At 42.3% G+C, this 25,052-nt stretch overlaps 1 protein-coding gene across 1 annotated transcript in view; it reads right to left on the bottom strand.

Moving 5' to 3' along the window:
* Positions 1 to 25,052, bottom strand: part of LOC126414387 (odorant receptor 43a-like) — a 196,965-nt gene that overhangs the window by 6,499 nt on the left and 165,414 nt on the right. Inside the window, exons 6-8 of the mRNA XM_050083345.1 lie at positions 23,290 to 23,741; positions 16,405 to 16,504; positions 171 to 284 (exon numbers count right to left, since the gene is read on the bottom strand). Coding sequence (XP_049939302.1) covers positions 171 to 284; positions 16,405 to 16,504; positions 23,290 to 23,741 — 666 coding nt within the window. The remainder of the gene's footprint in view (positions 1 to 170; positions 285 to 16,404; positions 16,505 to 23,289; positions 23,742 to 25,052) is intronic.

Genomic DNA, 25,052 nt, shown 5'->3' with positions numbered 1-25,052 from the left:
ATGGCTGCTGCTGCTGATGATGACGATGATAAATATTCATACTGCCATGAACAATCGTTGTGGAATTTTCATGTTTCATAAGAAACATATTACTAACGAGAATGTGTTAGGTAATTTTTTTATGAATAATGTGGACATCGCACAAAAATCCGTAATATAGTTACACTTACCTGATCAGTTAAGATCTGCCCAACAATGCAGTACAGAAAGGTTTCGTATAGGATAGGTGGGATCGTCATCAGTGGCTTTAACGCCTTTGTAATATTCCCATCTCTCTGCAACACCTACACATTTGATAACATTAAAAATTTCTAGCAAAACCACTACATGATATCATAAAAATACTGCTAAATATAATACTGAATGAATTAAAGCTAGACAGTTATTAAAAAAAGATTCCTTCTTCCATCCACAACACGAGAGCGTAGGGGACAGCTTTGTGCCATGGAACACGTTTCAAATTTTGGCCCTGTAATGTGGGTGTACTATATTATCATTTTCTATTTTTAAATGATGGCTTACAGGATTTTAGGGGTATAGGTACAGATATTGTGACCATTGGACCTTTAATATACTCCCTCTTCAGAGAGTTAGTTGTGTTTTCTCCGTGTCGAATAGTCTTCCCGCAAACATATCACATAATTTACTACCTGCTGTTTTCTGCACCGTCGTCACTGCTCCGAGAAGTGGACTGGTCTCATTAATATAGAATGTCTGTTCTGCGTCCATGGGTACACGCTTCAGTACCTGACATGCTGCCCAGAGGAAGGTAAGTATTAATGGGTGCTTGTGCACGTGTTCTTGGAAGTACTATTCAACATAAAAACATACTACTCAAGATGACTCTGGTTACTAGTCTGGAAAAAGAAATAAATACTGATGTAATGTCTCCTAGTACACTGTCCTCAGTCATCAAAAGAACTATCAACACTTATACCCTACCAATGATGTTCTATTGATGTTTAGAGGGACTGAAGTAACTAGTATCGTAATGTAATATTAATTTGTAATGAAAATACAGTTAGTGTCGCAAACCTCACCTACCATGACATAAGAAACAAATTACCAAAGCGTTTTTCCTATAGAAGGAGTTTTATGCACATTACACAAGTAGAATACTACCGCTGGCCCTATAAGAAAGAGATACAGTGTCTCAGTATCTCGTTACATGATATTTCTTTCCTCCAGTAAAGATGACCTCCGATGAAGTGTTTGAGAAGATATAAATGTAACCGTCACACCAGCAATTAGATACACTGCAATGCAGGTGAGACAGTCATCGGTATACGCAGAAAGAGAGTCATAAACATTCTAGACTTTTCTGTTATAGATTTCCGACATAATGTACCATAAACAAATTAAAAAGAGTTCGAGTCTTCCGATACTGGCGAAAGTATTTGCAATGTTTGCTTTAATTGTAAGGCAAATGCTGTATTTCACACGGTCGTTGTTAGGGAAGATTTTCGGTCTCCAGAATGTTTCAGAAGTCTGTAACAGATTGATGTCAACGATGCAGGCTTACTGTTTCTGTTTTTTTTTTTTTTTTTTTTTTTTTTTTGAGACCCTTCTTGAAAACGAGAACGACCCGGCTTTTTTCCAGTCACTTGGAATGCGTATCTCCTCCAGCGATCTACGACACAGAGCTGCTAGAAGAGGAGAAAATTCTTTTGCATATTCTATGTACAGTGGTTTTGTCATCCCTTCAGTTTCAATGGCCTCTCCCCTATTGAGCGATTTCATTTGCTTTTCTATTTCGTGGTCATCTATTTCGATGTAATTACACCGTTCGTGCGACGATTTCAAGTAAAATAGTTTTGGGAAAAGGCGTTTAGTATTCCAGTCTTCTCCTTGTCATTCTCTGTTTCGATGGCATTATGGTCACAGAGTGTTTGGACAGATGGCTTCGATCCGTTCACTGATTTAACTTAAGGCCAAAAGCTTTCAGATTTACCTGTTACTTCAGTGGACAGAATTTTACTTTAAATATATTGAACTCTTTACACGTGTCACGCCATACGCTAATTTTGCTTTTGTTCTGTATTTTGTTTCTCTGTGAGGTTTTGACTATGTTCAAATTTGTCTTGAAGCATTCTTTGCTTTCGTGGCAGCTTTTTAATTTGGCTGTAGAGCCCCGTCGTGTCTTTCCCATCCATCAAAATCTTTTGCGCCACATACCATTGGTACTTATCATTTTCGAAACAGAAGATGAATTTTTCATCGTGACCTCTCAGGTAACCTCAAATCCGTTTTTTGTAACTTCTGCTAAACACTAATAACTTATTACGTTTCTTTAGTTAGCTACTTACAGCCGTATTCAACGACGCTGTAACAGCTTATTGTTCAGTGATTCCCTGTTCTAAGCAAGTTGGCACGAGTCGAAGAGTTTGGGCCTGTTGATGACCAGGAAATCTAATATGTTATTTTCACAAGTTGGTTCTCTGACTAGTTCCTCAGCACAATTTTCTGATAAGTTATTTAGGACAGTTTAGTGGGAATACAAAGTACTTTCTGGGACAAATGCGACCTTGAACTATAGGCTCATCTACACACACGGGCAAACGCATGACACCGATAATCCCAGCCCATTCCAATCCCCTTTTCTCCTCCTAAGACATACCCATTTATGGAAAATAGGCCAGTCACAGAGGTTCTATGCCAAAACACACGTTTCTTGCTCATCCAGTCACAGCTCGGTGTTAGAACGGAACTGCCAATCAGATCCTATTTTAATGGTCATTAAAAGAAATTAGCCATGTACCCCTGAACCTACCTTATTGTTCTCTGCACTCCACTTCCCAATAAGTAAGTTTAACATTGGTACCCCAGCTGGAGCAATGCACAATGGGACCTAAAATTAAACATCAGTTTCTTCGACGTCTGAACTGTCTGTACTATTCTACTAGATTACAAAATACATCTTACTCATTTCTTTTACTATTGTAAATTATAGGTTAAGATACACTTGACACCATAAAAACGAATTTAGATCTTAAAATTACGTGCAACAATGTTAGCCACACATCTGAATTGTCACTAATATTTTCAAAATACTTACCGATACCGGCATTTAGATCTTAGACCTATTTGAGGTTACGTCCCAGTGGTGGTACAAAAATGAATTTTCCAGGAAAATTGCAATGTTTACTGACCAGAATTATGGTTCCAAAGGAAGTGGAGAGGGAAGAAACGAAAGGAAAGGGAAGCGGCTATTAATGTCAGCTGCATTGGAACGTTATGTGAAATCAGCGACGTTGAGTGAAAATCTGTGTCGGACCAAGATTCGAAACCTAGGATCTCCTGATTACTAGGGAGCTGCATTAACTGCTACGTCAGCCGGACTCAGTGTCTTTCGCAAATGCGTAGACTATTTCGGCATGCCTCTCGACCGACCCGAACTCGCACCTAACGCCAGTTACCAGCAGTCCGTGTCCAAGCCCTACGACTTGTACCCAGGTGCATGCAGTGTACCCATCACTGCCCGCACAGCCACTCTACATCTCGGACGTGATCCCCCACTAAGCAAATAGTGGACACTTGTTTACCGACCTGCCAACTATTTCCCTAAGGGGCTCCAATGCCTATCAAGTATCGGAGCTCCCCCTGATAAACAATCTTATCGTCTGCACTTGTCTGGACCTCTCAGGAATATCTGCCCTAGTTCCAGCAGACGGGGCGTTCCGTGCTAGCTCAGATGTACTTTCAGCAATTGAAAATAGCTCAAAAGTATTATTAAAGCGTAAGGGGCAGCCGTTCATCGGCTATACAACTTCACCTTCTGTCCAGGGACACCACCACCATCAGCCACTCCCTGTAAAGTATGTATGGACCAGCAGGGCGAATAATTCGGAGGCACTCCGACATCAGGGATTCCAGGCTACTATATGGGCTCCAAAGGTGGAAATGCTTTCGTCTCGGGTGCCCAAATGCCACTGCAGCCCATGGCAGGAGCCGAAGCCTGTCGGCTGTGGCCAACACGGCTTCCAGCTTCTGAGGAACGGTACACAATTACATTTGCATTCATACAGAACAGGCACAGTCCGTATCTGTCTCTAATCAATGTTCGTCTAAAATTAACTCAAGCAGTCGCTGGACGCAATCAAGGTACTGTTGCTATGGTACTTCTTTCTTCTTTATATTTCAGTGTCAAACCACACAATGGAAACGCACTAAAATTACGGAAAATAAAGAATAAATTGGTGTACATTTGGTTACACAGAAAAATACGTAGATACGAGTCACCTTTCACAGATGAACGTGAGAATAAAGACCAAACTAAATCCTGTGTACAAGCAGGAACCGCTGCCGACCCTGGCGCCCCCAGTGCGGTCTATCACTGCGTCTACGTAAGTATTGCAGAGTACTGAATGGTGAGAACTATACAGGGTGATTTTTTCCACCGTGCACAAACTCTAGGGATTGATCAGTGAGAGGATACGGAACAAAAAAAGGCCTAATGAACTTACATTCATAAATGCATGGATTCCATGCCGGAGACCATTTATTCGACCATACTTTGTTAACAGAGATTGCAGTCTAATACGCGCAAAACCGAGCAGTCACAGTTACGGTATGCATGGTTTCCTCCTAGAGGGTGGTACTGCTCCTCATACGTAATGCCCTAGTAATTGGTAATGTTGTGTCCGATTCGCTTTTCTTCCTGACTCACCTTACAGTGGATGTGATACAGCGTTGTACACGGTGGTTCCTTATTCGAATCGAGAGCTGGCCGACGTGGTGTTGGCGTACGGAAAGGCAAATGACAACGTCTGCCGGGCAGCAAGCTTGTATCAGGAGACCTATCCCCGCCGACAACAACTACGGCATTCAATGTTTGCAACAGTGTTTCGCCGTTTGTCAGAGGAAGTGCCGTTTCAGGAAGCAGGAAATAATGAAGGACGTACCCGGTTCGCAGGAGAGCTTCTGTTAAGTTTGGAAGGTAGGAGACGAGGTACTGGCAGAAGTAAAGCTGTGACGACGGGGCGTGAATCGTGCTTGGGTAGCTCAGTCGGTAGAGCACTTGCCCGCGAAAGGCAAAGTTCCCGAGTTCGAGTCTTGGTCCGGCACACAGTTTTAATCTGCCAGGAAGTTTCATATCAGCGCACACTCCGCTGCAGAGCGAAAATCTCATTCTGACATACCCGGAATGTTCGGAAACGAGACCTGGAGCAAACTGCAATTAACACTGTGGAAGGGACTGCTGTATCAGTACTAGGCAGATGTACCACCAGTACTGAGTAAGCCAGACGACCGTGTGAACTTTCTCTATGAAAAATGTTACTATCCTTATTACTTACAGCGTGTGCAGGGATTACTACCGTCAGACTTTCTACATCGGGAGAAGTTTAGTCATTAGTTTCCTCACCTGGCAACCACGATTCTGGGATCTGTGTCCTCCATCCTATTCACAGATAAAGCAGCCTTTACGCAGAGTGATATCTTCAGCTTTCGTAACAGTCATCTATGGGACAGTATGCGTAACCCCCTGGTATAGTGACAGCGAATCATCAGCATCGATGCAGCCAGATTGTGTGGCTGGGATAGTTGGCGACCGTATTCTGGGACCAGTCTTCCTTCCACGTCACCTAAAAGGCCGGAACTATTGGCGTCTCTTGCGGGTGACTTTGCCTCCCCTTCTGGAAGAAGTGCCATTGATGATTCGAAGGGTTATGTGGCTGCTACATGACAGTGCTCCAGACCACTTCGCCGTTAACGTCCGGACGTTAATTATACAAACCTGCAACAGACTTCAATGTACTTGTCCACTCGTTCCAAAAATTACCAGGAGCATACAATGCAGGAGGCCAAGTTGTAAAGTCTTCACCATTACCAGAATACCACGTACTACCAGTTACATTCTGTTCTTTCTCATATATGACATGTCTAAGCATAGGCACAACAGTTCGTGTAAGACGACATCCCAGTTACTCATATCTTATATCTCGTGAGTTTGGGCCCCTTTTAGTTAGGCTGCCCACCTGTTTGATCGCTGCCAGCCGCGCCCAGCTGCCGTCGCGCTGACTAGAGCTCCTCAGCGCGACGGCGGGATAAGCACTCCCGCTTCTGCTCGAAATTTTTCTAAGTCCGTGACCTTGGATGACGTGTCGTCTATAAATAGCGTGTTTCAGGTAGCTGCCGCATAGTCGGCAGCATGCCTCGTCGCAGGATACATCGTGTCTTCCGATGGAAGGCTACGATTTACAAGTCTATCTTGGATGTGGAGACTGAGTATAACATGAACGTCAGTTCGTCCGTTTTCGTTGATGTGTTCAGTGACAGATGCACCGAGAAGCGGTCGTCCTAGCGTTTTGTCTCAGTACAAACTACTCGATCTTTCCTGGTCAATGGATTTGACGAGGTGGTCCAGGTGCATGGCCTGCTCGTTCACCGGATCTCAACCCGTGCGATTTCTGGTTGTGGGGCCATCTCAGAAGTATCGTGTATGCAGAGCCGATTCCAGATGTGGAGCACTACAGCAGCGTATTTAGCCTGCCTTTGACATAGTTCGAATGCAGCCTCGCCGATATGAACGTATGGGACAGAACATACTACGGCACGTGCAGGCATGCACTGAGGCACGTGAAAGCCATTTCCACCACATACCGTAACCGTGGGTGCACGGTACAGTCACTGTAACAATGTATGATTGAACAAATGGTTTCTAGAACGAAAACCATGCATTTCCGGTCATAAGTTCATTAGATCTTTTTCGTTCCTGATCCTCTCATCGATCAATGCCTAGAATTTGTACACGGTGTAAAAAATCACCCTGTAGAATACAAAAAAGAATACAAAAAACTAAATTAGAAGCTGATAAATTGTTATGTCAAGAAAAGATAGATATGTTATACTAGAATGTCATATGATTTCTTTATGTGTTTATTTTATAAATGTTTTATAGATGATTTATTACTGATTAATACTTAAAACTGGTTGCCATTTAAGGGATAAGCGGCTTTTCTTGCAGCATGTAGGTTTCGCCTAGTATCAAATATACGGGTCGTTCAAAAAGTCTCTCCGCAATGCCGTATGTTTGTCAACCTCGCTTGCAGTATGATTATTCGCCTGCCTGGGTTACTTCCCTTCAAGTGTACTCTCCCAACATTCCACTGTTTCGTTTATCTCCGCCAGTGTCAGTAGTATCATTGGTATGTGTCGTTACGTGTTGACTTGAACGTTTAAGTTTAGTTCCTTTGTTCGTTTGTTTCTTTTTTGTCACTGTTAAAATGCTAACCATTGAAGAACGTGTGTTTTTGGTCGAACAATTGTTCATAGTTGGCGGCAAATACACAGTTTACGTTCGTCAAACATTTAATTCAGTTTTCCCGAAGACAACACTCCCACATCGCTATACTGTGCGAGATTTGACTAACAAATTTCGAAGTACGGGTTCAGTGACAGATGCACCGAGAAGTGGTCGTCCTAGCGTTTTGTCTGAGTACAAACTACTCGATATTTCCAATGAAATGTCCATGAGTCCGAACAAGTCAGTAAGAAAACTCGCCCAGGAAACTGATGTTAGTGTCGCCCCACACAGTTGTAAGGAAAAAATTAGAACCTTTCCCAAACAAAGTGACAGTCGTGCAAGAACTGAAAAATACTGATCATGGCAAGAAACAGCATTATTGTCAATGGTTCAAAAATTCCGTTCAACAAATGGAAGGGATATTCTTAATGAAATGTTTTACACTGCTGAGGCGTGGTTTCATTTATCCGGGTACATGAACTCGCAAAATTCTCGTATGTGGAGCACAGCAAATCCATTGTGTATTCATGAGGAACCACTTCCTTCTGTGAAAATAGGAGTTTGGATTGCAATTTCTAGACGTCGGTTTGTGGGTCCCATATTTTTCAACGAAACAGTAAACGCACAAAGATACTGCAGTGAATCGCTGCATTACAGACACATATTGTGCAGCCACACGTCATGTGGCTGTAATGTAAAAAGTGTCATAATGATCCCTCCAGTAGCAAAATATTTAGGTCCAGTCCCGCACTCGGGTCTCCGGTTGGGAGGTGGATTACATTCTACCAGTCGGAACATGGACTGTCCGAAATCTGAACGTAGTTGGAAAGCTAGAAAATGTGAAAAGGGAAATGCGACGACTCAATCTAAGCACAGCGAGAATCAGTGAAAGAAAATTGTTTCGGCGAGACAAGTGTAGTGTAATATCAGCAACAGCAAAAACTGGTAAAACAGGAGTAGCATTCGTTATGAGTAGGAAAGTAGGGCAGGCTGTGAGCTACTGAGAACATTTCCGTGCAATGATTACTCTCATGGGATTCGACAGCAAATGAACGCTGGCAACCTTTGGTGAAGTATATATACCTTCGACGCAAGCAGAAGGTGAACGGATAGGGAAAATCTATGAGGAGGTTGCATGGATAATTCAGTGTATGAAGGGACATGAAAATCTACTAATCATGGGGGACTGGAACGGGTTAGGAGGAAATGAATAGAAGAGAGGGTTATGGGAGATTGCCGGCTAGGTTGTAGGAATAAGAGTGGACAATGACTAAAGGAGACATGCAATAAATTTCTGTTGGTTGTAGTGAAGAATCACAAGAGGCGGATGTATCCTGGAAAAGAGCAGGAGACATGGGAATATCTAGCTGGATTACATGATGGTCACACAAAGATTACGAAATCAGATATTAGACTACAAGCTATGCCCAGCGGCAGATACAGACTCAGATCATGATTTAATAGTAACGAGTAGTAGACAGAGAATCGTGCAGGAATTTCTGTGTGGAAGGAAATGGGACATTGATGTAGTGAGGAGTAATGAGACATGTTTTAAGTTCCTAACGACGTGGATCTGCATAAGGGATATCGCTATTGGCAGTTTTGTTGGAAAACAGCGGAAATCTCCAAAAAGGCCCATCACAGGGCTCAACAGTCAGTCATATAATGAAGTTAACGCCGAAGAAACATTGAGTAACAGATGAGATATTTAAATTGATCTATGAAAGGAGAAAGAACAGAAATGTTCAGAGAAAGACAAGAATACAGCAATATAAATACGTTAGGAAATAAATGAACAGCAAGTACAGCGTAGCTATGGCGAAATGGCTGCATGAAAGATGTAAAGAAACCGAAAAGGAAATCGTCGACAGGAGGACTGACTCAGCATGCAGAATAGTCATGACAATCTTCCGTGCCGGCCGGAGTGGCCGTGCGGTTCTAGGCGCTGCAGTCTGGAGCCGAGCGACCGCTACGATCGCAGGTTCGAATCCTGCCTCGGGCATAGATGTGTGTGATGTCCTTAGGTTAGTTAGGTTTAATTAGTTCTAAGTTCTAGGCGACTGATGACCTCAGAAGTTAAGTCGCATAGTGCTCAGAGCCATTTGAACCATTTGAACCAATCTTCCGTGAAATAAAAATTGAGGGTGGTAACACTAAGAGTGCATTGGGACTTCTATGTTAAACGCAGAGGAGAAAGCAGACAGGCGGAAAGAGTACATTGATGGCTTCTACCAGTGGGAGGACGTGTCTGACGACCTGCCAGAAGAAGAAACTGGAGACGATAAGAAAGATATAGGTGATCCAGTATTAGAATCAGAATTTAAAAATACTCTGGAAACTTTCAGATAAAATAAAGTAGAAAGGATATATCACATGGCATCGTAATCTCTAAAATCATTGGGGCAAGTGGTAGCTGTTGTGTCCTAACACAGGACAGAAGGAAGACTGGGGGCTTGAATTCAGTTTGCAATTTCTGGGCGGTGCAGAAAGACTGATTCCCACTGAGGCAGGCTGATGACTTGGGTCAGTGCCAAACACGTCACAGGGCACCTACGAGAGGTGCGGATTTTGGGACTCGACAGCATGCTTGTAGCAGGAGACTCATGGAATTCAGGGGTCAGATTAACACTATTTATTAGCGATCAGACTGATTACTACACTGAAGACTAATCGTTAACATTAGAGAAAGCAAACAAGGCTAACGGTTGCACAACAAAAGTCAGTTTCTGACTCCATGGAGATGAGGGCTAACAGAAGTAGTGAACGCGAGCAGAACGTTAAGTACAAGCTTGAGAGCAGCGCTCCAAGGCTGGCCACGAGTCGGCGCCCAAACGATCTGAGAACTCTCCGAATACAAAAAGATGGGTTTTAAACAGTCGTCGTGGCGCACATCCACAAATCTACCGGCACTTAACAAGCTTCGGCCAATCTGATGACTCGCTCTGCACCTCCAGCGCGTCTCTGGCCAGCCACATTTAGTTTCCTCCCCTTCTCCTACTCGGTAGGTAGTGATGCTTTTGGACTTAACATTACTGAACTCTACGTTTGATAACAACAGCATTCAACTGAGAGTTAAACGTCACTGGCACTCTTATTACGGGCAGCAACAACAGTGTTTTACGTCACTTAGCCCTGATCTCAGTCTTTATGTGAGTAAGGATTGCTGTAGTAGCACACTATCCTGTGTAAACTCACTGACGTTGCAGTTCTCAGGAATGAGTATGAAGCTTGCTTCTTCTGCTGAGACGTTCCTTTTCGTGGCCGTCTTCTGCTCTGACGCCTTACAACAGCGTCTAGGCGGTGGATGGGGTTACCAATTAATTCTCTGGAGTGAAACTTCTCCCCTGGGACAGGTGCTCAGAGCGTCTGCAATTTGCAGGGCTCTAGTGTTACTATTTAGCTCCGATAACCTAAACGCTACCACTTAAGCCTGTTCTCTGCATTGTGTCACTGATTTCCTATTCTGGAGTGCCCTTTATGGCTCCCAATAGCCTTAAGCGTAACAACATACAAGTAATTACGTCGTCAATATATGACATGACCATGTCTGCGACTGCCGACGTGACATCAGACATTCGTAAAAATAGTATCCACACCATTCCAAAGATAGAAAAGGCAGATAAGTGCGATAACAAATGCAGAGCGAGCTTCACATATCATGTATCCAGGTTACTGACAAGAACAGTATACATAATAATGGAAAAGAATACTGAGCATCTGTTAGATGACTATCAGTTTGGGAGTCGGTAAAGTTAAAGACTCCAGACACGCAGTTCCGACTTTGCGCTTGGCAAAGGAAGCGAGACTGACGAAAAAAATCGAGATACGCTCAGAGGATCTGCCGATCTAGAAAATACTTCCGACATTGTGAAGCGGTGTAAGCTGTTCGGACATATGTGGAAAATTGGAGCAAGCTACAGATAAAGACAGGCGATATGCAGTATATACAAGACCCTAGAGGCAACAATGGAATGGTAAGACAGGAAGACGAAGGAAGAAGTGCTCAGATTAAAAAGAATGTAAGGTAGAGATGCAGTCTTTCACCCCCACTGTTCGACCTAAAAATCGAAGAACCAATGGTGAAAAAATACAGAAGCTCAAAAATGGGATAAAAATACAGGACGAAAGGCTAGCGAAGGATATGAGTGATTAGATTCACTGACGACAGTGCTACTATCGTTGAAAATGAAGAAGAATTTCAGGTTATTTTGGATGGAATGAACAGTCTGATGATTACGGAATATGAATGAAGAGTAAAACGGAAAAAGACAAAAGCATTGAGAAGTGGCAGACGTTAAAACAGTGAGAAACTTAACATGAAACTTAGTGTTCACGAAGTACACGAAGTTCAGGAAATCTGCTTCATTGGAAACAAAATAATCCACTACAGACTAATCAAGGACATAAAAACAATGGTTTACGCGGATAAAATAATTATAAATGTTGATAACAACAATAGAGTTGTAAGAATTAATTCAGAGCTTTCTAAGCTTTTCGGTAGCATGTTCAATCACATTTGCAAAGTAGACCATGGGATGTTGAACTTACTTTAGCCCATTTTAATCGTAAAATCAGGTTAGTATCTGACACAAAGAAAGCTAAAACAAGTCTACCACAGGATAATGTGTTAGGTTCTATACGAAAGCTATACAGACCTGGGAAACTGTAGTTAAGATCATTTTCTTTGTAGATGATACTACTGTAATAGTGACTGCTGTTAAGGAATCTCTGTTTACAACAACTGACCAAATCCTCGAGTCTCTACACTCATGGTTCCTGTCAACAGGCAGGCTCTTTAGGCGAAGAAAAAAAAAGAAATACATTCAGTTTGTAAGAATGAATCTCCATCTAGTATTGAGCGGAAATGGGTTAGAAAGTGTACGACGCACAAAACTTTAAGGAATGTTTGTTGATGAAAGAAACTGTAAAGACGACGTAACAAAACTCACCCTGGGCTACAGTTCTGCATATGTTGCTCTGAGAATCACTTCTAAAGTACGTGACCCAGAAGGCACTGGAATGAGTGACTTTGGTTACTTAGAGTCCTTCGTAGCTTATGGAATAGTTTTTAACGGTAAAACTATTTGTCCATTAAATGAAATTTTTACATTAAAGAAAAGGGATATTGGAATCTTGTCACACAGCTTTGCGAGAGTTCGTTCCAAGTCCCTGTTTAAAGAGTTGTATGTATTCGGTGTCCTCCTTATGTGTATACGAATGTGTTTTGGGGACAAGAATTAATCTTGGAAACCTGGAAATTAATAGCGATTATTATGGCTATAACACTCGCAATTGTGGGTTTACCATGTATAGCAAGCAAAACAGCTCATACTCAAAGACATGAGAGCCACTTTGGTCGTGCAAACATAAATGAAGAGGCTGGAGAAGGAAGCGACTTTTAGAGCAAGTTTAAAATAATTTCTTATTGAGAAGTGTTTCTACAGTGTCAATAAATATGTTAGCTTACAGAAATAATAGCCCCCCCCCCTTTACTGTTGAATATTTGTTAATCTGTTGACAGATGTAACATCTACGCTGTTGATTTCCCGTTTCCTCTGCTCCAGATCAAGTGCAATATGCCTCCTCTGGGAAGGGAATCAGTTACAAGAAAAATTGTGATGGGTATGGTGCTGGAAGTCGTCCGTTGGTTTATTTTTTTAAAAGTGTAATGTAATGTGTTGATAAGTTCATATTTTACGTAAGTTAATTAAAACGAAGTTACATGTTCTAGATGTATCATTGATTGCATTTCTTGTGCATGATGTAAACTCCTTATAGACTAGATACGTGTGGTTTTCTTTCCAAGTCATATACCGAGTGTAAATGCATTGGACTCGCATCCGGCAAGAACGGGGTTCTAACACAGTCAGGGCGTCCTGACTTGAATTTTCCTTAATTTCCTAACATTCTAAGGTGAATGCTGGGAATGTTCCATCGTTAAGGTCATGGTAGACTTTCTTCGCTGTCCTCGCTTAATCATATTCTTTTCTGTGTATGTTTCATGTATGTACGAGTATATACAAGTGTCGTTCAATAAGTAATGCCCCACTTTTTTTCTCATAACATATTTATTGTTAAAAGCCGGAATTTGGTGAAACTATTCATCAACATGTCTTGCCCATGTCCTATTTTTCTAGGTAATCTCCATCATGTTCTATGGCCGTACGCCAACGTTGTGGAAGAGCATGTATTCCCTGCTGTCCTGTAGGGGTAGTCATGTTTTCACTTCATGACTGACACTCTCGTCACGTTCAAAGTATGTTCCCCATAGAGAATCTTTAAGCCGCCCAAAGAGATGGAAGTCCGAGGGTGCCAGGTCTGGACTGTAGGGCGGATGAGGCAATGATGTCCAACCCGGGTTCTCAGACTTGTGTGTGGGCGTGCATTATCGTATTGGAGCAAGATTTCTGCTGGACTCTTGTCCGATCGAACACATCGGAAACGGTTCTTGAGTTTATTCAGAGGCTTCGCATATACTCCTGAATTGATGGTTGACCCTCTTGGCATCACATCCACGATAATGACACCATCACAATCCCAGAAGACTGTCACCACGACTTTTCCGGCAGTGAGGGTTGTCTTGAATTTCTTCCTTTGGTGGTGAACGAGGATGACGCCACTCCAGGGACTAAGTTTTTATTTCAGGCGAAAAGTGGTGCAGCCAGCTTTCGTTGCCCATAACGATCCGTGACGCGAAGGAACCTCCGTTGGTCTCAAAACGCTCCAACAACGCAGATGAAATGGTCTTTCTTTCAATCTTGTGGTCCGCTGTGAACTTTCGTGGAACCCATCGTGAGCACCTCTTTGAATATCTGAGAGTTTCGATCATTTGCAGACGCTCTTCCAATGCTGACCGACAACTGTAGAGCCAATTGTCGACTTGTGATTCGCCGATCGGCACGAATAATGGCATCCGCCAGATTCAGCATGTCTGGGACAGTGGCTGTGACAGGACGTCCCGAGCGTGGCTGATCATGGAGCTCTGTTTGCAATTTTCTGTTTGCCATTTTCTGAGGCTGTAACTTTCTTTACCCATCGCCCAACTGTACTCCTATCAACTGCAGTATCACCATACACCTCACACAAACGTTTATGGATGTTCACCACAGTTTCTTTTTCTGCACACAAGAATTCAGTAACAGTACGCTGCTTGTAACGTGAGTCGTATGTGGACGTCAGTTTGACGCTGTACTACGGCTCTGCTATCTACCAGAACGGTTCGAAACTTCACCGGCGCACAGAACAAACGTCAATTGTGAAGCACGAACAAGGACGTTTGTCTATGTTTATTGATGGTTTTTTAAAAATATGTGGAGTATTACTTATTGAGCGACCCTCGTATTACTTCTATAACGTGTTTGGTATGTCAGATAATGTTGCAGTTAATGGTCTAAGGATGAATAATTAAACTAAACGAAAAGAACTGGTTGTGGTATCCATTGTCTCAAAGATCAACACCCTTACTCAGTTAACTTTCCAACAAGTTACAGCTCCCACGCAGTGGCGCATGTGATTACATGGAACACCGAACCTCTCACAGCGATCTTAACAGTTGCTCATCTATTGGCTGCACCAGCGTTAATCGACCAGTCTCACCAACAGATATTACACCGGAAAATCTTGCATTACTGTCCTGAAATCACGCAACACCGAAACAAATTTGTAGGTAAAAAAAACTGAGTGTTGTTGCTCAGGTTCGGCACATTGTGTCTGTACAGTGTGATCATGTTAGCAGCAAGAAAATGCCTATCTTGCGTAAGCCGGACGCGGCAGTAGTGGCTGTGAGGCATGTCACTGCACCACCAGTTCCGACCATACCTTAATACCGTGTGTGTTTAACATTTTTTTGCGTACAGTCAGAGCAAGTATTAGCTGCATGGGCATATGCATTTGGAATTACATTACATCACTAGTTAAACATAGTAAAACAAATATGAGCTGTAGAAACAGATCTAGCAGAGACCCACGCATTCGATTGGATCATGATGTTCTGCAATTTTTATTTGGTTTTATCACTTTTCATATTTATTTTATCCAACAACTTTCTTTAAAATTATATTTAGGTGTAGCGTAATTCTGAAGCTATGTCTAGTTATCTGGACCTCAAATAGATTTACAACCCTAGATATAGGGTGACAATTATTGAGCTATATGAAAAAAAAACGTAAATTACTTACAAACTACAGCGTGCGTACACTTTATTCAAAACATGTAAACGTCACTACAGATTTTCGGATTTGGGCTATGACATGTTCGATATGCTTGCCATCATTGGCGATTATGTGGAGTATACTGTGCATGACTCGCTGCAGTATCGGAACATCGATGATGTCGATGACTTGAATGGCTGTTTGCAGCTCAGCAATGGTTTTGGGGTTATTGCTGTACACTTTATCTTTAATGTTGCCTCAGAAAAAGCAGTCGCATGTGTTCAAATACGGAGACCATTTCGGCCAATCGAGGCCCATGTCAGTCGCATCTGGGTACCCCAGAACCAGAATGCGGTCCCTAAAGTGTTCCTCCAGGACATCAGAAACTCTCCTGCTTTGATGGGGTCGAGCCCCATCTTGCATGAACCGCATCTTCTCGAAATCAGTATCACTTTGGATAATGGAAATGAAATCATCTTCCAAAACATTCAAGTACTTTTCGATAGTCACTGTGCCTTCAAGAAACATCGTATCGATTATTCCGTGACTGCATATCAGAGTGCACATCACACAGTTACCCGTTGTGGGTGAAGCGACTTCTCGATCGTGAAACGCGGATTCTCAGTGCTCCAAATACGCCAATTTTGCTTATTGACGAACCCATTCAAATGAAAGTGGGCTTCGTCGTTAAACCAAACCATATAACGCATACCAGTTTCCATCATGCCCAGCTGCCAACCGTGCAGTGTGAAAGTCCTAACGCAAACCGTTGAGAAGTTACGACGATTTCATTTCATGTAGCTCAATAATTGTCGCACCGCACGTATTTCAGCATGATTTTACAACAGTCAGATCTCAGTATAAAGTTTGTAATTCTTAATTATACGATCTCTTACTATAGTTTTCAGGGTTGGTCAGTAAATTAATGTTGCAGCCACAAAAATGTTTTAGACACTTCGCGTACAACATCAGTCGTGACGTAATAGGACAAGAAACTACAGAATTACTCACCACAGCGGAAACAAATATACAGGAACACAAATCCGCCATGTTCACAAAAAGAAGGATGAAAATCGATACATTCATTATTCTCTGCAAGAGGGAGACGGATCTGTAACAAAATATAGAACACTGCCATTAATTATGAATTAAAATATCACAAGATATCAGTTTTCCTGGAAGTAGCGCATATAACAGTGTTCAGAAGTGGTAACTGAAACCGTGCTGGATAATAGTAATTGCAGTATGTATGACATAAGCGTAACTTGAGTTATACTCGAAAAAAATTTAATCGATTTTAAACGATTGCACGAGGAACGTGCAGCAATGGAAGTCTGCTTCTGCGATCGTAGTAATTTTATATGTGAAAATACCCTTTTTAGATATTTTGGGTTATGTCTCTCTTCTTATAATGTGACTGAGACTGTGTCTACTGGGACTCTGTTTCGCAAAAGTAAATTATCCAGCTTTCATTACTGCATGGAACTTACTCGTGATAGAGGGATTAAAAGCTCTCTCTTGAGGCAAACTACTCATATATAGTGGTGTGAAAATGCAGGAATATGGACCAAAGTAATCGAATATAAGGAAACGTGAGTGCACTGAATGGATGTACTATCGCGTTGTAATGTGGGATGTTGAATTAATTCGCATTTATTAATCACAAAGGGAATTATGGGAAGGAACAGGCGAGTAACTCACATGGGAATGCCATTTTGTAGCATCGGTAGAAATATACCGTTATTTCGCTCTTTAATTGCGAGGTACACTGTATATGAATTACACAAGTTCTGTTAAGAAACAAAATCCATACGTTGCGCCCTTTCCGAGTTAATTTGCATTGAAGTTAGCCAGTAAGTCAGCTGAACGCTCAGATTCAAGCGGCCCGCCAGATAAAATTAGTTCCAGTTGTTCTCATAACGTAGATGATAGCGCACGAGAGTGCTCAGCCTTCAAGTCGAGTTCCATCCTGACTACCGTCCGATGTCCAATTTTTGTACCGCTCTCTTGTTTGGTTTTCGTAAACGAAACGAAGAACATATTTGGCAGTACCATCTCTGGCTGGCTACTTGAGAATGCTCTCGCAACGGCCTTGTTAGCCAGCTTCAATGCTAATCAACTCGGAAACGGCGCAACGTACCAAAATTTTTACTCGACAATTGTTTCTCAGCGCAACCTATCCTGCAACACCTTGGCAAGCTTTTCAGACTGTTTCTGTTTCGAAAATACAAACAAGTTGTGTCGCAGACCAGTAGCGCCAGCAAGCTAACTAACATTGGTGGCAATTCGTGAAATTAAATAATCTGGTTCGTAAATCAATAAATTGATATCGATTAAAGACTGAAATAAAGTGAGAAATTCTCAGGAAGGTCGTTTTGCTTAAGCGTACGATTTGCGTGTTACCATATTCTGAAGTATGAAAGTTACCGATGAAGATATCTTATCCAATGAAATGTTCTGGCGGTTAGCTTTTTTTCAGAGCACGAGGATATCACTCCCAGTTATAGTGCGATGTTAGGGAATGCGATATAGTTGCTTCCCAGGACAGTACTTTACAAGCAACACGTATGGATCGCTTTGAAATATAACATTCTATGGGACTGAAAACGTCCTGGAGGGGAGACCACATACTCCTAAAATATTTAAGTATTTGATAGAGAAAGACGATTACCGATTGGCTTAGCAACTAACGAGTGAGTAAGATATTACATAAATTGCTTAGCATATTCGTGTGGAATTTAAGTAATTGATGTGAAATGATACAGAGGGTGAAAAATTCAATGTGGTAGTGTATCAACATTTCTATCCTCAGGAAAGTTATTGGCATTATCTGTAAATGTTATTTCTCCAGGGAATTACTTTACAAATTCTCAGGTAATGAGTGGGCATATAATTGTTAATAGGTAGGGATAATTTACAGAAAATAATAAATGTTTTACTGTAATTCGCGCACTTATGTAGACGAAATGTTGTCAGTTGTAGAGATCCATTTAAAAAGTTTTCTTGAATTAGTAAGTGTTTCGTGATTCGTTTGTACTTTTATCAACTACGGAAATAATTTGCCACAAAAATAGAATGCCGTGCGTTCGATGGTATCAAATATTGAATGATTGAGTTAGCAAAAGGTGTAGGGAATATTCAAAGAAAAGTTGGACTGTATGGCAATTATTTGTTTAGTAATGGCGAAAGCTTTAGTTACATGATCAGTAATCCGCAGTAAGAGATGGCACACGGAAGATGTTGTCATTGTGTAGAGATTTCTCCTCAAACGTTTGGGAGCCCCGGAGCCAATGTGATTTAAGAAAAAAACATTTCTTGCTTAAAATGTGTCTTTCATAATACCACGACGGTAAAATTAGAAGTGCTCTGAAGTATCAACCGTCATTCTTGACGTGCACCACCTGCGATTGTAACGTGAAAAGGGAGGAAATTATTTTCAAATACATAATTGGTTCAAATGGCTCTGAGCACTATGGGACTTAACTTCTGAGGTCATCAGTCCCCTAGAACTTAGAACTACTTAAACCTAACTAACCTAAGGACATCGCACACATCCATGCCCGAGGCATTAATCGAACCTGCGGCCGTAGCAGCGGCGCGGTTCAGGACTGAAGCGCCTTGAACGCTCGGCCACACCGGCCGGCCAAATACATAATTCTTTGTCCGCTATGCCGCTCTGTGCGAGTGTATTTGGAGGTTTAGATTTCTAGACACTGGCAGTTACTGGCAAAAAAAGGGCGTACATGTGATTATTTCAGCACGAAAGCAATTGTAGCCGCTTGATGACAAAGCATAAACATGCATCATTGCATGAGCTCCACGAGACATAGGAAACGTTGGGGAATGAGTCTGGTCCGTGACTGCACAGTCATCGTTGTGCACTCAAGAAGATGGTGGCAGACGGAACCCTCGATGTCGTCCTGGAAAGCTCATTGAAACTAGGAAAAGCTGACGTGGGAGGCCACACAAGCACCCTTATGCCAGGATGTACGAACACGCACTTTGTCTAATTAGTCTAGGCAACTTTTTAGTTTCATTCCAACGAACTTCGGAAGCAGAGATACACTGTAGTGTAGTGGTGGTGCTGATGGTAGCGTGTGTGTGTGTGTGGGGGGGGGGGGGGAGGAGACTCCAATAAATCGTAACGCGGAGGTGATTCGAGATGTTATAGGTGGAACCACGACTGTTGTCAGTTAGCATTAAATGTTCTATTATGGTCCATGTACCGGCTGCTGCAATCCACGATAGCCGACTGAAGCCCCTATTGTCAACATGTTGTTCCCCGCAGAGGCTGCGTTTCTCACGAATGCCGGACATTTGCCACGCCGGACATTTGCCACGCCGGATATTTGCCACACTTGCCCCTTCGCCAGGTAGCGATCCCTCAGATAAGGGACGCCCTTCCTCGTACTTCTTCTGTCCGCTTTCAAACCGCCGTCTCCACGTCTTACTCGATACAACCAGTACGTAAGGGACCTTCTTCTTCGACATCTTGGCCAAATACACAGTTTCTTTTCCGATATCGAAATATTTACAACTTTTGGGAAACGAAAGTAATAACAACGATTATGTCAGTACGTAATTAGTTCTGCCAAATATAAATATAGATTCCTCTGTCGGTAAGGTACCTTCCTTTCACGCTTACTGATTGTGATAGAAACAATCCATCGCCACGGCAGCAACAAGAAAGGAACAATGTAAAGAGAATGCGAATGTACGCTAATTTCTTTTTGATCACTGCATTTGTGCCTACTTTAATTACTACAACTCCATGCCCAAAAGACAATAAGGATAGCAGAAATTGGTATGTGAATGTTTTATAAGAAGAACGACATACTCCATATTAATTTACTCTCTAAAATGCGATATCCCTTGCGGCGAAACATTAATTAATAAAATGTAGCGGGACAATGTTCAAAACATGACTGAAAATACGTTCACTAAATATAAGAACATCTATGACTGACATGTCATCTAAACGACAGAAAGCTGCTGCAGGAGTACCGAAAAAGGCATGTATAATTTCGACGAACGCAAAATCAAGATTGGCGAAGTTTTACTGAGGCTCGAAATTTGGTGCGGATTTCAATGCGAGATGCATTTAATAGTTTCCACAACGAAACTCTCTCTAGAAATGTGGCGGAAAATCCAAAGAGATTCTGGTTCTATGTTGTGTAAACCAGCGGAAAGGCTCAGTAAGAGATGAGGAGGAGGAGGAGGGTGAGACAAGAGACCCAACTCTTCGGTGCAGGTAAAATCGTGGCAAACGTCCGGCGTGGCAAATGTCCGCACACCGTTTCTCACTGAATCCAGAGGTATCGGTACCCACCGAGCACCCTCGTATGGGAGTAAAACGGAGTGTGGCATTCATAGGGCGGCCAAAATCTGGTTACCATAATGTGGACTGAAGCGGTGTATTTTTCCACTTTTGTGCTCGCCTATCACACAGAGGGCCAGTAGAATATCTGACGTCATAGCAGTCACAGATTACGCCGAAATATTCTACAGCCGCGCTGAGAGTTGATGCTGCCAACGCCACTCTGACACACAGCGGCCCGTACAAGCTATTAATTCAGTTTCATTACATGACGTACATTTTAGCAGCTTGTCACTCTTATCTCTTGGAGTGTCGATGAGTATGTATAGTGGTTACGATTGACCCGAGTTGCCTCTACAAAGTCGCTTTATAGGATCTAATACAGGAGCTGTAGTCTCAGCAGATGAATGAAAACCAGAAGACAGTGGTTATTTAGCAGTGATAAATGATCTAGTCAACCACTTTCCATCTTGCAAGACCATCATGAGATTATTTAGTCTGATTTCGGGCATAAAACCAAAACTTAAATTAGTTGAAACGATATTCGCAGTTGCACATTTTTCACTTATAACTATGAAGTTCTTCTTCCAAACAGGGACGTAAGAATTAGTTAACAACCTCTTTCGATACACAAACTCTGCATGGACGCAGCCCTCTCCAAAATTTTGTGATACTCTTTGAAACAAAACGCTTACAATAAAACAACCATTTGATGGTTGAGATGAAGTTTAATGTTTGTCTTCCAGCAGGCAACAGTAATGCACTCTGATTAACACAGACTTATTTAAATGTATTAAACCACCCAACAAAATTTTCGTTCCATATCGTTTTTTTTATTGTGACCATAGATGGCTCGAAACGTTAGTTTTGCACCTGTAATATGAATGTATTCATATCAGTTTATACCACATCATTTGAATGAATTGATTCTTTTTGGTATCATCAAAGACATTACGTTGCAGGAATTTCGTGCTTTTTCCTATACAGGGGATCCACAGTTAAAGTTCCAGTTTCAAATGGAGAGAACCACTGCTCAGAATGACGTCAAATTTGAACAACATATTACTGACGCAAGGGGAAACGTCACAAAAAAAAATGAGCAAAAATTTGACATCAGTAGATGGCGCTTTAAGCGTCGTAATGTGCACAACAATAGACTCGAAACACACTGTCGCTCCTCAGTTTGCGTCCAAGACGCCCACCGTGACTGTCTCCATGAAGGATAGTGCGCTGCTGGTAAAACTCTTTTACAAGAACGTTGACTGCGCCAGTAGACGAGCAGAAATGCCGCACACTCGAGGGTATGAAAGAGAAACATTGGCCCGACGTCTGCTAAGGGTCTGGAGAAATTCGAAAAGACAGCTTCTTTGGAAGTGCAATGTGGCACAGAGAGAAAAGTAGTTGATCCGACTCTGTCGAGGATGGGGCCACAGCGTTACAGGACGGGTGGAGCGGCGGGGTGCAAACATACAGTGCACGGGAAACTGCCCGAACACTGGACATGGCTGCGAGCACGTACATAAAATCTCGCGAGAAATCCTACATTGCTATCCATCACTGGTAAACGCTATGAGAGTCTTTCTCGCACCAATGTCATTCCAGTTCTTCAACGTTTTGGATGTGTAGGTAGGATAATTTTTTGCAGCATGGCGCTTCTCCGCTCATTGCACAGCCGGTGAACCGGCTGCTGCAGAAGCATTTAGAAAATGCTAGAATTATCAACCGTCATTTCCCTACCGCCTGGCAATCCAGATAACCTGATTTTAATCCGCTTTACTTCCGGCTGAGCGATTATCCGAAAGACGTTGTGTTTAGTGCGTCCGTTAAGAACATATCTTAATTGAAGGTACGCATTGCGCAATGTATTCCTAGCGTGACCTCCGAGACACTCCTGTCTGTTGTGGAACATGCTCTTCGCGAATTATAACTTGTAGCTGAAAACGGTGGACAACATATTGAATATCTCTTATGCCAGTCTCGGGACATTTAGAAACCGCTGTCTGTCTGCTTGTTATGCGGATTTTGCCCCAGGACGATTGAAAACCGAATTTTCCCATTACCTAGCTAACGGTGCACAACTGTTGACTACCGAACTTGTGCAGTCATGCATATTGAAGAGTACGGATGATATAAGCGCAGCTCTAAATATAGCCATGGTACTGTGTTTCATCTGTCTTTCGTAGCTGCCCCATTTACGTTAAGACGCTTACAGTGCCATCAGTTAGTAAGATTTTCGTTAGTATTTTTTTCTTCCATGACGCTTCCCCCAGTGTCAATAATACGCTGTTGAAATCTGACTTCACCCTGAGAAATTCTACAGCGTTTTGAAACTGGAACTTTAATTACCAACACACTTTAGTTTCTCTATTGTGTTGCAGCAGTACTAGTACAGTCTTAGTATTCGGAGCACAATCTACGTCATTCATAATAGTGAAGGTTTCCTAAACATACCTTATATCATACCTGCTAGCAGATGTATAGGTTGTGACAACATTAAAAGTAAACTGAAAGCTAGATTTGTGCGATGAAGTATGTCGAATGCAGTGCATGTCATTATCCCTGGAACTGTTATTGCTTACCTGAGAATTACGTAATGATGCTGAATATTCTTCACCATTTGCAGGTACATTTCGTCTGGGGTGCACTCTGATGACAGATACACAGTTGGTTCTTCATGTTTAGCTACAATCCTAAGATTGCGCTCTTGATATTCCGTTCCTTGAAGCTTAATACGAAGCTTCTGCATAGCTGTAATGTTTTCGTTCAAAACTTCTAGCTCAGCTGCCACCACCAGCATTATGTGGATGAAAAAGGCGTCAACGCAAGTAGCAGACTGAGTCACTACTAGTTGACAGAAAGCTTGACTGATATAGAGTATTTCGTATGTGGGTGACAAGTACATATTTCCAGGAAACCAAAAGGGCACTGGAAGCTGGCGAGCAGATTCAAGTGAGTCCTCATCTGAGGTGAGGAATGCGCGCGCCAGTAGAGGCGTGGAGAACCACGCGGCGAGGCCCTGCAGCAGCGCCACCTGCGGACAAACAAGTGTCTTACGTCTCTGGCTCAGCTGCACTGCAGCCTGCCGTTAATAGTCTGGGAGCAACAATAACGACATCCTGGGATAAAAAAAGGCTCTTTCAAAAGATTCATCTGATTTCACAAGACAAGGGGGTGTATTTCAACGGATACAAAAATGTGGGATGGGTTTAACAGACCCCTGGAATTAGAAATGTACTTACAAAATAAGCAATTGATAGTATTAGTTTGGTGCCTAATTTCGTAATGTTTTCGTTTTGTATGTTTGCTATGGGTTTATTTATCGATTTTAATTTTTTATTTGTGTTTTACTGTTGAATTTGAGTTTACATGTTGTCACTTGGACGCCAGAAAACGGAGTGTCAAGTAGAGAAATGGAACGTTTACGACATGTTCTTCTGTCTGAGTTCAGTAGAGGGGAGACAGTAGCGGATACTGCTAGAAGCATTTGCGCTATGTATGAGGATTATGCCACTGGACCGAGCACAGCAAGAAAACGGTTTTCTCACTTTAAGGAGGACCATCTAGACATTAGTGACTCTGCACGTTGAGGAAGTTCGTGGGGGCTAGATGAAGATCGTTTAAACGCATTAATCAACAATTATCCATGCCATTGTGCTCGAGAACTGGCAAACGTGATGAACTGTGATCATTCCACCGTAGTGCGATATTTACGAACAGTGGTGAAGGTTCAAGAATCGGGTGTACGGGTACCACATGCTGTAAGCCAAAATCACAAAAATCAATGACTGGCCACTTATGCACATCTGCTTGCTTCTCATCAATTGGCTCGTGAACGACACTGACCGTTTCTATCCTGCAACTTTAATGGTGCGGAGAAATGGAGCCTCTATGTAAACATAAGGAAAAAAAAAAGGATTGGTTGAGCCCAAACATAGCAAATCCCCGTACAAAGAGATGTGCGGATCGACAGAAGATACAGTATGCATATGGTGAAGCAGCGACGGTGTGGCTTACTACGAATTGCTTCTCCAAGGTGTAGCCATCACTGCTGAAATTTATTGTCAAGAACTGAAACGCCATGCAGACGCTATCCAAGAACAACGACTAGGAAGACTTTGTGAAGTGATGTTACTGCAGGATACGGCCAGCTCGCATTCTGCTAGACTGATAAAAAGCATTATGCAGGAGATCGGCTGGGAAATCATTCCTCACCGACCTTATTCACCTGCTCATGCGCCCTCAGATCTTCACCTTTACACACAGGGTTCGACGAATTATTCGCCTCAAAATCACGTGGTTTCTACAGTCTCGAAATCTAAAAGTTACTTTTTCGTTATGCGTT

This window comes from Schistocerca serialis, chromosome 1 (assembly GCF_023864345.2).
Source record: "Schistocerca serialis cubense isolate TAMUIC-IGC-003099 chromosome 1, iqSchSeri2.2, whole genome shotgun sequence".
NCBI classification, from domain to species: domain Eukaryota; kingdom Metazoa; phylum Arthropoda; class Insecta; order Orthoptera; family Acrididae; genus Schistocerca; species Schistocerca serialis.
The sequence above is the reverse complement of the archived record's forward strand: the minus strand, read 5'-3'. Positions and strand labels throughout refer to the sequence as shown.